The 13,593-nt window shown below is 36.4% G+C and overlaps 1 protein-coding gene and 1 long non-coding RNA gene across 5 annotated transcripts in view; one reads left to right on the top strand and one right to left on the bottom strand.

The window, feature by feature from the left end:
* The window catches only part of CCDC148 (coiled-coil domain containing 148), a 200,835-nt gene that overhangs the window by 142,048 nt on the left and 45,194 nt on the right, over positions 1-13,593 (top strand). For all 4 annotated transcript variants that reach the window (XM_017547333.2, XM_037745317.1, XM_017547342.2 and 1 more), the window contains one exon: positions 2,790-2,908. In XM_017547333.2, coding sequence (XP_017402822.1) covers positions 2,790-2,908 — 119 coding nt within the window. The remainder of the gene's footprint in view (positions 1-2,789; positions 2,909-13,593) is intronic.
* The window catches only part of LOC119473958, a 63,103-nt gene that overhangs the window by 6,077 nt on the left and 43,433 nt on the right, over positions 1-13,593 (bottom strand). The window lies entirely within an intron of this gene.

The following is a 13,593-nucleotide window of genomic DNA, read 5'->3' as shown; positions in this document are numbered from 1 at the left end:
GAGAGGGGACAGGTGACGAGGGAGGCTATGAATGCGGTGGAATTGGGAATGGGATCTGCGGCCCTGGTGAAGCATTAGTCTTGAACAGAAAGAAGAATACCTCTTCTTCTGTCGGGCTGAACAGTAAGAAAGGTATCTTGTAGCGCTTCTATTTGCTCTGATGAAAGTGAGGAAATAGCAGCAGGCATGGAGCTGAACATAGTGAACAGGTTTTAGAATGTCACTATGAGAAATTGAGAGGCATTGTCCCGGAATTTACAAATGGAATGGTTATTGTCATTTAAGAGTCAATTGAAACCATAAATTTAGTACTAGTTTGCACAATTGTGTCATCAATCAAATGGTTATTAAGTACATGCTGTGTTTTAGACACATATGTGTTGAATATATCACAATTCTTGCAGCCTAGTGGGAGAGAAGAAAAGTATATTAATTAGGAAAGCCTTGTGATGAGACCTGCATTAGGGAAACAGCATTATATAATCAGAGCCCAAAGGATGATGGGAAGTGGGGAGGGTCGGTTCTGGTCACAGAGTCTATTGTTATAATTCAAGATTGCTGAGTTGGAACTGTTTTCAATGATAATAGAATCCTGGAGGAAGAAGTTCCATAGAATGAGGAAGTCACGGAATTATGAGAATAACAGGTTGGAAGGGCATTCAGACAGGCTGAAGTTGCCTGTGTTTGAGAAGGCTGTGACTCGAGTGTCTGAATTCTTGATGCGAATTTGAGAATGACTTGGAAATTTACACATGCCAATGGCAAAGACAGGTAGAAGGTGCTATATCCAGGTAACGCCAAAGGGAGAAGGAATTGTATCTATCATAATGGTCTGAAACTGGCAGTTAACAATAAGGAAAATGCCCAAGCTATTCCTCAGCCCCATGGCACATGGGGTATCAGAATATGAGTATCCTTCACTCAAGAGAATTTCAGTGAAAACAGGGAAATGGTTTTCTGAAGGACCCAATAGAAAACACTGAAAAGGATTAGAGAGAGAGAGAGAGAAACATTTATACTATAGCAATGCCTGAAGATAGCAGAGAGTCAAAGATGGACATAATTGGTCTTGAGGTTGAAAAAAGCTCCAGGAATAACATACATACATCTGGAGCCTGCATAGGACAGTGTATCAAGTGGTGTCAGAAATCTGAGGATGCCAGCAACCTGGGGTTGCTCTGCTTGTGGTCAAGGGATTGTCTACAAAAGAGCCAGTGACTTCCTCTAAGGCCAATCCTGGGAGTAAGGAAATATTACTGGTCTGTTTTAACCCAGAGAAAAATACTCTTTGATTCAATATCTTTTCTTTTGAAAAAATTTTGTTTTGAAGTAGCTTAATTTTTTTTCTGATTGTAAAAGAAATACATATTCATTGCAAAAATAAGGTAATGCAGAAAAGAATAAGATAAAGATTGTTTATAATTCCCAGATGGAGATGATATAATCATTGCTAACATTTCCATGTCTGTCATTAGTAGAATTTCCTGGCATTTATCAGTTAGACATTTAAAATATACCTTCTACTAATTCTACACAGTTAGAACTCTGGAACACTCCTTATCAATCAATGTTTCCTCTCTCTCCTGCACCCACCCTCTCTCTCACTCTCCGTCATCGTTGGGGCTGCTGCCTTTCTAGCTTTATCTCTGTTCTCTCTAAATCCAGAGCTCCTTCATCTCTGGAGTGGATATCACTGCACATTGGGCTTATTTAGTTATTCATTAAACAGTGAACAGATGTTGCTGTTGTGGCTGCAGAGTTGCTGTGTCTTTGGCTATGGTGCTTGGGATGCTTCTTTTGGTTCTCCCAGAAATCAGAGACCATGTTGCTAGGGCAAGTCAGGAAACCACTTAGATTTTCCTATTCACTTCTCTCTCCAAAGAGGAAATGCCACCTCAGGGGTGAGGCTAGCCCAGCCTCTACAGCAGACCCCTGCTGCCAGTCGTCACTCATCGTTTACCATTGAGGTACTCGCCTGCAAGAGCCAGTCTCTTGACCCAGACCCAACATGGCAGGCCAGAGTGGTGGAATGGGCCTCTGTCAAATAAACATTAATTATCCCATCACATTGGTAAATCCTGAATAAGAGTTTCAGCTCCCTGAAAACAGCCTGTATGTACTTCTGGTTTTCTCATTTTGCTTCCATTTCCAGAAGAGGGAAGTGAAACAGGCCTAACAATAACATTGCTTTCACCGTTGTGCACTTGATAAGCTTGACCTTTATTTTACCACATAAGTCAGAACTACTTTATACCACAACCCTGCTAATCTGCTCTTTACCTCCTTCCTCCCACCTATCTCCTGCCACTTCCCCAGAAGCATAAAGCTTTCAACATCCTGCTGTCCATTAGCATAAATAAACTAATGCTTTTAGAGTAAAAATAGTTTTAATGCTATATTTGTTAAAGACTGCATTACCATAAGAAGATAAAAATATTCTTGAGTAACAGGTAGATCATATACTTTAGAGACAATAACATACTTTTATTGTGGTTCTCTGGAAAGTCAATTATTTTAGCCATAAATTAAAACCTTAGGTCTCAGCACAAGTTATATTTCCATTCACTGCAGAAATTGTTAAACCTTGCAGTTTCTCAGGGCATATATCTTCATGCTTTAATTTATTTTTCTGTTGCCAATATATTATAAGCATATCTATGAAACAAAAAAGATGAAGTGCCCTTTAAATTCAATTTTGTAATATGAACCAATGGATAATGTTATGGCTTTTCTCCCCATTTTTACATATCTGTTGTTAATTTAAATTTTATGTAACATTTATACAATAGATTAAAAAATACTGGGCTAAGAAACAACAGAAGTGGCAAGAAATGGAAATGAGAGATCTTCAGCGCCTAGAAGAACTGAAGAAATTAATGGCTGAACAGTCACTAAAAGACAGAGAAAGGTAAAAGAAAATTTTAAGTTGCGTGGTAATAGAGGTGGTGAATGGAGTCTTTTGTAATGTGTTAGAATAAATAATATCAGAGGGAACATTTTTCTATACTTAATGTATTCTGTCAATATTTATATTCACAAATGGATACGATGATATCTATAATGCATTTTAAATTCTCATATTTGTACATGAACCTCTGGTTTTTCATTTTGTTCCTTAGATAGCTTCCTAGTTAAAACCCTCACAGAGGATTTGATAGTATTTGATTACCCACTATGTGCATAAAATGATAGTCGCTGCTGCTGTAACTGTCTTTTGACCCAGGAAGGGGAAAACATTATTCAAATAAGAAGAAAGACCCATTTACTGTGATGGAGAGTGGGGAGACAGTACCCAAACACAGTATATACTAGCGCTATGCAACAGAAATACGTGACCACGTGTGTAATTTTAAATATTCTATCCATGTTATAAAATTTAGTAATAATATATTTTATTTAGCCTAATATACCCCCAAATATTATCATTTCAACACGAAATCAATACAAAAATTATCAATGAGATATTTTACATTCTTTTCTTCAAACTAGACTTTGAAATTTGGAGGTGGTTTACAATTACATACCTCAATTATACAGTGCTGTGTAGTGTTTGTTATAACATACTTAGGGCATGCTCAATACATGAAAAAACTGGAGTTTCCTAGTAATATGTAATTTTAGAACTAGAAAGGACATTTGAGATCAAATAGCCCAGTCTCCTCATTTTACATATGAGTACAATAAGAGATTTAAGTTATTTTTTCCAAAGTTACTATATCAGTTAGGGTCAATCAGGAGACAAAAAACAGGGAAATGAACAGGAAAAGTTTAATAGAAAGAATGAGAAACTCTAACAGGAAATCCTTTTTATATAAATAAGTAAATAGCATGCTAAAAAATACCCTAGGGCTGAAGAAGAGTTCCCATGGAAGAAACAAGTTTGGAATTGAGGAGCCCTCTCCATGGTTGGGATTCAGACCTTACTGTAGAAGCTATGATTATGACCCTCGGAATGGTGGAGAAGTTCTTGAGTGGGTTAAGCAGAGCTAGTTCAATAGTCACTAGGCAAACAGGGAACACCCAACTTGGGTGCAGGCAGGACAACACTGGACACTAACTATTGAAATATTTGCAAGGCTCAGTGGAAACCTGAGTATGGAAGTACCTCTGAAATTTGATGGGACACTGATCATGGGTGTGCCATTGGAACTCCATGAACACAGCAACACTTGTGTCCCCTACAAGTGCTGCTGGCTGCTATACCGTAGGAACAAGAAGGCATAAACACACAAACCAGGAAGAAAATTCTCTTTCTCTGCAGTGTCCTTCAAGCACCCTTTCCTGATACCGCTTAATATTTTGCCAGTTCCAAGGGATAGACAGAAGGTCCACCTCCATTTTCAGAGAGCAATGAAGGGTGGACTTAGAGCTGTGAAACAATGCATTGATAACTGACATAGTTGTCTAATTTAGCTAGCTCCTTAGTGATTTTCACAAGAGATAAAGAAGAAAGATATCTCATTTTGTAACATAACTTACAGTAAATTTCCTTGAAATAGTGAGCTTCCTTGATACATTTACCTAAGTTAGTCACTGAAAAAAAGAATTCTGGAACTCTTAATTTCACTGTGAACCTAAAATCACTATAACAAATAAAGCCTATTTTTAAAATCGCCCCTCAGACTTACATGTAACTTTGGACGACATGACCATTTGATACAATAAGGTTCACTTGTATCTAGGAAGCTTCCTTTGTGATCCATGGGACAATTATCTCCAACTCTCACCAAGGCTGTAGATTGAATCTGGGGTTTCAAACAGATGCTAAGCATTCTTAAGGATTTTCTGGATGAAATGCACATTATTTTCCAGGTACCTCAGGATTTTCGAGTTTAGTATAATCTATTATTGAGAGAACTATGAATATACCAAAGCCAGGGCTGTGGTTAAAAGGTGAAGCCACCAATGAGAACACTGATTAACAAACCAAACCAAGACCTAAGTGGATACAGGTCAGAAACAAGGAGGTGGATAAGAAGAATTCCCAAATAGCTAAATACTAAAGAGCAAGGCAAAGGCAAGTTGATCAGTCCAAAGCTATCCCAGCAAAACAAAAGAGAGCCACAGAAATTAAAAGGAATGGGGAAAACAGAACAGATATGTAGTTCCGGCATTAGGAAACAGGCTTCCACTAAAATTACCCCTCATAGTCAGGGAGCTTTTTTGATTACAGTGTCATTTCAGTCTTTTGCTTCCTGTCCCAATAATTATCAAGATTAGCTGATTCAGAACTTCAGCTGAAAAAGAAGAAAAGGAAAATCAGATTAATCTACATTACATAACAGGAAAAAATAGGCATATTATAAGATACTAAAAAGAGTACTAAAGATTAGGAGCCAGGAGACCGAGGTTTTAGTCTTGACTCTCCTTTGAATTGTACATGACCTTGGGAGAGTCTGTCATGTAACCTCCACAAGGCTCTGTTTTGTCCTCTGTAAAATTGAACTCAATAACTTCTAAGGACTGAGTTGATCAACTTTTAAAGGCCTATAATCTGTTTGTTTAATTCTTGTTAAAATGCTGTAGATTCAGATAATTATGAGTCAAATGCTTATTTGCCAATGGGAAATCAGTGAAAAGGCCTTTAAAATATCAGGATATACAAAAGAAATAATTTTCAGAAAATTTTTGATTATATCATAGAAATATATTCCTCATTTTGTGACTTAGGGAGATAGAGTTCAACATACAAAAATTGCAGGTAGTTTTTGCTTTTGATAGTAACTAGAAATTGTCTTCTTTCATAACTACGTAGCACTAAGAAATTTGGTTGATTGGTTAAAACATTTTTCTGTACTACTGAAATACAATTCATAAACCTTGTGTTTAATATTTTAACTATGGACACTTCTTTTCATATCAGAATAAGATGGTTTGAAGCGGTTTCCAGATGTGTGTTCAGAAAATGCACACATATGTTTGAGGCTTTGAAAACTTCTGTCATTTACTTCCCTTTTCTATTTTTAAATTATAATATTATATTTCCTAAAAACAATATTCATAAATAAACTGATATATTAGTTTGAACCACATAAATTCCATTTTGTAGGTCAAAATGGTTGAGTATTGGCAATTTCATGTGGTTCAACATGAAAAAATGATATACCCTCTCAATCTATTAAATTATGTCTTTTGCCCTCATCATTTTATCAAAATTGTTTTTGCCCCAGTTTGCACTAACTGCCTAATTTCCTAATACCCTGCTTTTATTTCTCAACATGCCATTGAGGTTAAGAGGGAAGGCTCTAGAATCAGGTTGTCATTAAAATTCTGGCTCTATCCTTTATAGCTGCGTGAACTTTGGATGAGTTATTTAACTTCCCTGTACTTCAGTTTCCTCATCTGTACATTGAGGATATAAACAGTATCTAGTTCTTAAGACTGTTATAAGATCAAATGATATTTTGAATGTAACAAATTGACTGCCTGGAAAACAGTATTCATTAAATATAAACAATTCCTATCAATTGACTTTTATAGCATGAAATACCAACATACTTTTTCTCAAAATATTAAAGCAAGAAGGCTACATTTCAAGCCAGGAAGAGAGCCCTCACCAGAACCTCACCATGCTGGCACCTTAATCTTGGGCTTCTAGCCTCCAGAATAGTAAGAAAATAATTTTCTGTGTTCAAGTCACCCAGTCTATGGCATTTTGTCACAAAGGCCTAAGCTAACTAATACAATGGTATTATATTGTTAAATGTATTGTGCTTTTTGTTGCTGTTCTTAAACTTGATTTTATGTAGGTACATATATATAGGTACATTTAAAATAAATATTTTTAAAATATTTTAAATAAAACATGCAATAATAAGGATATTTTAATAAATTTTTTTAAAAGGTTAAAGCAAAAGTGTCCTTGACCACTACCCTCATGCAGTCTCTTCTCTGTCATTGCTTTCATCATTTTTAAACACATATACATACATGCTATCTATTTTATATGTACCTATTAAAATGAAGTTTAAGAGCAGCAACAAAAAGCTCAATACATTTAACAATATAATACCACTGTACTAGTTAGTTTGGACCATCATGACAAAATGCCATAGACTGGGTGACTTGAACAACAGAAATTTGTTTTCTCACTGTTCTGGAGGCTAGACGCCCAAGATCAAGGTGCCAGCATGGTCAGGTTCCGGTGAGGGCTCTCTTCCTAGCTTGCAGAATGGGGTCTTCTTGCTTTGTCTTTACATGGTGGGGAGAGAGAGTCAGCAAGGGCTTGGGTGTCTCTTCTTATAAGGATGTGACTCCCACCATGAGGCCTCCACTACCAAAGACTCCATCTCCAAATACTGCCACATTGGGGTTAGGCCCTCGATGTATGAATTTTGAGTAGACACATTCAGTCTATAGCAAGCATTTGTGTAAAAAAGGCATTTATGTATGTACAAATCGAGTATTTACTAGTAACTTCTCTTTGTAGGTTGCTGCTGGCATGTAAGTCCTTTGCACTAGTTAGAAAAATATGCCTCTTTCTGGTGGCAGAGTGCACAGAGCTCCTACTTCAGGTGGACAAATTAGGAAAAGATTCCCTTCTGAACCATGGCATACAGCTTGACAAGCAGAGGCAAAGCTGGATGTCATGCTTCATTTGTACCTCTGGTCATAGATCATTTTTGTAAAGCACAAACTTCAAAATGATACATGGCATCTCTGCAAATAAACCTACCTAATTCTTTAAAAATAGTATATATTATTCATATTTCTTCTAAAATTTAGTTCTGTAGCCATCTGGAACTTACTTTAATGAATGATATGAGCTAAATTGTTCTAAATTGATAGCTAGCTATCTCAACACCAATTATTTAATGATTCATCTTTACCCACTGATTTAAAATGCCACCTTTGTTATATATTATGTTTCTAATTATACTTTTATATCCATATGGACTCTTGATTAGACTAAGTAAAAACGGATCTATGTTTGCAGTTCTGCATTGATACCATGCTGTTTTAATTATTCTGTTTTGCTATCTAGTAGAACAAGTGTTCACTCATTGTTCTTTTCAAAAATATCTTGGCTATTCTTATGTCAAATTTCACTTAGAAATTTTGTTGATTTTTTTTTTTTGAAATTTTATTAAGGAGAGCTGACACATATACCTAATTTAAATAACTTCAGCCTTGGGACATGTTTCCAAATAGCTTTGCAGTTCTAGACTTCTGTTAGGTCCTTTAGACAAGTTCAGGTTTTGTTGTTTTTTTTTCTGGTGAGAACAGAAATTATTTTTGAAATAGGTAGAAATTGGTGACCAAGAAGCTAATTATAAGTTTCCTTCAGTAAGCTCTGTGAGAAAAAGTATCTGAACTAAGGAAGTGGCAGTGGGAAGCGGAAGTGCTTCAAAAGCTGACAGATGTGTGTGAAGAATTGACATGACTTAGAGGTGATGACTCATGTCATCTGGGATGGAGTCTGAGGAAGACAAAGAGTGAAACGTGACTCTGAATGTTATTGTGCTTTTTCTGGCCTCTTGGGTTAAAAGCTTTAGACATTTTGTTTTCAATGTATTTTATTTCATAATCAATTCATTTGGCTACAGGTTTTTTTTCTGTCTATTTTTAGCCATATTGTAAGGTTTGAAATATTGTGTTTTTATTACCTAATTTCTAGTAGTTTTCTTTTCATTTTTGATGTCTTAACAATGAATTGGATGTTGGGGTGCTTGCCACAGGCAAGTTTCAGTTTCATTGATGATCTTGCTGTGGGCTTCAAATTGGTGGGCAAATTGGATAGCGAAATGTATAAAAGTTAAAATACTAATCAAAATATGAGTCTTAAGTGAAAGATACCTTTAGTTTTGGGGGTAACAAATGACAGTCTTCAAAACAGACATAAGAACATATATTTGTCTTTTATTATTATTATTATTTTTACCACAATGTTTACTCTTTGTATTGTTTAGTTTCTGTAACTCTACACTCCAGGTTTCTTTCTAGCCATTCCAAAGCCTTACCATTTTCCCCTCCTGGTAGTTTTTACCCAAAGTCTTCTCCCCGTCCCCCGACCCCCCCACTGCCAAGAGCTAAACTGTCTCTCTTTCGCATACAGTGGTTGTTCTTTCTTTTCAGCAGGGCTTGGACTGCACGTCCTAACTAACCTTGTCGAGAACAATGCTGGTGCCCAGGTCACTGCAGTGCAGAGTTCTCTCCAGCTTCAGTGATTCTTTGATGTATATGTTTATTTTGTTTTCAGGTGATTTTAAACACTTACCCTGTTTCCAGAAACTTCCTTTACTGAATATTCTTTATGTTGGGTAGTGACAGATTCTATGCACAGGGAGGAGTAGAAAGCTAGGCTACATAATGGTCATATCTCATTTGTTGTATATCCTTAGCATCATTGCTTTCTATTATCAGTGAATGTTGCAGAGCAAGCAAGCAGAAATTAGACCATTCTTCCAAGCACAGGCACCTTTCTCCCTTTACATTATGACATTTTGAAAATGCTTATTGCAATGTTCGGTCTCTAACTTTTCTGAAGTTCAGCTCTCTTGTAGTTAACAATCTTCTTCCTCTGTATTTGCCAATTATTGCTTTAATAAGGATAATTATAATTGTGGTCTTTCATTTACTTGTCTCCATTGCTGTTTTTTGTAATTTAACAAATAGCTTGCTTTTCTCATTTTACCTCCTTTGTGCTAATTTTAATGTTTTTAAAATGTTTTAACAATTTACTCCAGAATATAATTTTAAAGATTTCTAAAGGCAGATTTACTTAGCTAAGGAGTTAGTTCCTCTAGATATCATTTCATAACCAAAAAAAAAAAAAAAATGGAAGTTGAGTACAATCAACAAACAGATGCTACGGGTTCTAGGAACTTTATCAGTCAATGCTCATGTAATACTAGAACAGCTATTGTTCCATTATTTGCTACATTAGAATCACCTGGGGAGCTTTTGAAAGTCCTGATGCTCAGGCCAGACCCCAGAACAACTCAATTCATATCTCTGGGGAAAATTCTGACCCCCACATTTTTGGGAAATTCTTAGCGGATTCTAAAGTGCAGCAAAATTTAAGAACCACTGTGCTAGAATTATCTCTACACTTTCTGAAGTATGGGCCCAAAGTCGTCTACTGGTTTCTTGAGACAATTCCACGTTTTGTAGAAATGCCCATAATTTCTCTTTTCCCAGGCAATACCCTCACTGAGTTCAGAGAAGTCATATAGGTAAAACTTTTATTCGTGGAAGACTTTATCAGTTTCAGAAAACCTCTTCAAGCAAAAATTTTGCATGTTTTTTTTCTTAATCACCCAGTTATGTATATAGTGTGTGTATGTGTTTAGTGGAGAAAACATTGCTTTCTACAGGAAAAAAAAAAAAAAAAAGCACTAGATTTAGGTTTTTTTTTCCCAAATAACAGCATTTTTCTGTGTTGTAAAACAGTAAACATTTGAAATTTAAGATGTCAGTGACCATTTGGGAAGGAAGAGACTAGAGCCAGCTGCCTTGCTAACACTAAATTGGCCTTGCAAATCTAGTGTGTGTTTTGAGGTGCTTGCCAACATAAGGGAATTGACAGTTGTTGCATTTTCTAAGTAACAAAACCAGATGTTTCTGTCTATCTGCCATGTCTTTTCTTAACGATGTGCAAATTTCAACATGTCGTATTGGAAGGCATTAAAGATATTTAAAGTGAGTGCACAGTCTAATGTTTGAGATCTTTAAAGAGTATGTTTAGTAAAGAGACTTAATCAGAAATTGTTACAAACATTTGTCATGTTTTTGCTTCTCAGCATGAGATTTCTCAAAATTAGTGGGGATGCTCTTGTTCATTAAGTCTCTATCAACCAAATCCCCATTCCAAATGGATGTGCCAAATGATGTAGTCTGAAGATCACTGTGAACCATTAAACAAATACAGTTCTTAATAGGACTGTCTGTTTTGTCTTTTATATGTATATTAGAAATGTTTTGCAAGTTAGCGGTAATTTAAATGATGGAAAGAAAGCTCATTGGTGGCCAACAGTAATAATAATAATAGTACTTATGACCTGCTTCTCAGTATAACACAACTGATTGTGGGAGATGTGTGTGTTCATACATTGGGACATGGATACACAGATTATTTGGATATGACTGGAGTATTTATCAAATGGAGCTTAGCTAAGTAAGCATGATTGCCAGAGAAGCTAAGAAAATTTTGGACAAAGCAATATATAGCCATTTTGATGTGAAAATGAACAATCAAGCTTGTGCCAATGGGCAGACAGAGTACCAGCTGGGCAGAGATGGCACAGCTGAGGGTCATTCCAGAGGTCTTGGATGATGATTTAGCTCCTGATGACTGTACACCAAGTTGACTGTACATCTGTGGTTCCTTCTAAACCACAAGCAATTGAAGCATGTCGTTTGCTGAGTAGTTTATGCTGCTTTTACTTCGTTGTTTACAAATTTGATTTTGATTTTGGAAATCTTGGTTCATTTGAAAAATGCTGGATTTTCATTGTACGCTAAGTTGATTTGTCTGTTGCATTTACTTGTTTAGGTCATAAAATGGAATGTCAGCATGTATGTGTCTGGTAGAGGGCAGACAACTTTCAGAAATGCTTCAGAATACATTTTTAATGTATAAAATGAGCATTTTTCCATCCCTTTAGTGCACACCGTTATTTTTGTTTCATATGTATGTGTCAAGGAAATGATCACAGATCCTGTAATTCCAAACAGAACATCTAGGTGCTATGATCTTTTTGAGAATCAGTTATCTCTCAAATTCTCCTCTTCAGTAACACAGACTTTTATTTTGGTACGTAACTAGTGCTACAGATATTTGAAGGTTTCTGCTGGAGCATAAGGTTGTTTTAAACTGCATTACGTTTCTCCCATTCAACCTTTATACCTAAATGCAGGGGTAAATGCTTTGCAGGTCTTCCTCAGCAGCAAAGGATGCTGTGTCCTCCAGTATCTCACACAGTATTTGTGAGTGACAAGGAGGCAACCATTATATACTTTATTGCTGTCTTTATTACTAACCTCTTAGGGGGTTTTACTAAGCAGTTTTTAGTAATGAAATACTGACCTTTTGGGCATAAACTTTGCAAAGACTTTATAAAGCTGCAGGGCTAGGTAGGCAAAAACTTAGCAGGTATGGTTAAAAAAAGGAAGGAGAATAAAGCCATGGAGTAGGAGAAATAAAATGGTAGCTTTTACAAAATGCCACTTCTGTGGTGGATGCAATAGAACTCCAGGCACTTGAAGCTTATTCTGTTGGGGGACTACCCCTGAAAAAATATATATATGTGCATGTGTGTATGTATGTGTATATGTATATAAATAAGCATATAAATAAGCATAAATGTGTATTTATATACATATATACATACATACACACATATATATGTATGTATGTGTAACATGTATTTATGTTTATATATATACATACATAAATACAGCTATCAGATGATATTAAATAAGAATTAGAAGATTAGTGAAGGGAGAATGTTTATAATCTGGGATTTTTTTTGTATATTCTAATATAAATTTTACAGTATCATATAGTTTTAAAGCTGGGAGGAATCTTATAATGCATCTAGTCCAACCTCTTTGCACTAAGGTTTTAGCTTACAGGCAGCAGAAATCCTTTCTAGTCAAATTTGCAGTAGAAAGATTTTGTGGAAAGGTATTTGAGTAGCCCACAGCATCATCAGTTAGGCCACAGACCCAAGCTTAGCAAACAGTTGAGAATAATGAAGACTGAAAAGATAGAAGAGTTAGGATTGGAACCCAGCTTCCTTCGTGGAATTATCCTCTTAAGTTTAACCATGACTATTGGATGCCATAGCATGCCCCCTCCTCTGTGGTCTCAGGACATTGGGCATCTCTGCTGGAAACACTGCCTTTGTTCCTGTTCCTGTTGTGCCACCTGCCCAGGGCCTTAGCAGCTCCTCGACAGGCCCTGCTTCTCTGCCCCACTGACTTCTGAGTGCAGCATCCGCAGGGCTGAGCTCAGGTTCCACACTCTTACTCTAGCTGCAAAGGAGGCTGGGAAAGCATGCATCGGGCCTCAGCTTACAGTGGGGATTTCTCCAAAGGAGGAAGGGGGCTCAGAAGCTGAGAAAAAAGAAAGAGAACACCTCCTACAGTTCACAACTGTAGTTGGAAAAATCAACGCATACCCTTCTTTTTATACTTAAAACAGGAAACAATTTCTCTCCACCTAACACTGTTGTTTTACCTTTTACAACCCAAAATATATTCATTTCATTCCCAAAGGGAATAAACTTAAATTCTCATTTGTTACAGCATCCAGCTCCAAATTCAAGATCCTTAGGTCATATCTTTTTGTCCTATTGTCCTCGTCTTGTCATGATCTTTCTTGATATTCCATGATCTGTGAATGGAATTTTCAAGTTCACTACCAATAACAACACCTCATGTAAAATAATAAGGAAAAGGAAGGTAAAGGATGTGGACAGAAAGTAGGGGAATATGTGTGTGTGTGTGTGTGTGTGTGTGTGTGTGTGTGTGTGTGTGTATGTGTCAGATCAAGGATGAACACCCTTCTGTAAGTGGTCCTTGCTTCTGTAAATGGTCCAGACCAAAATTCAGATTTACAATTTTTCTTCTCTTCTGTGAATTACAGAT

This window comes from Cebus imitator, unplaced genomic scaffold (genome assembly GCF_001604975.1).
Source record: "Cebus imitator isolate Cc_AM_T3 unplaced genomic scaffold, Cebus_imitator-1.0 Scaffold10, whole genome shotgun sequence".
NCBI classification, from domain to species: Eukaryota; Metazoa; Chordata; class Mammalia; order Primates; family Cebidae; genus Cebus; species Cebus imitator.
This window is presented reverse-complemented; position numbering and strand designations above follow the sequence as displayed.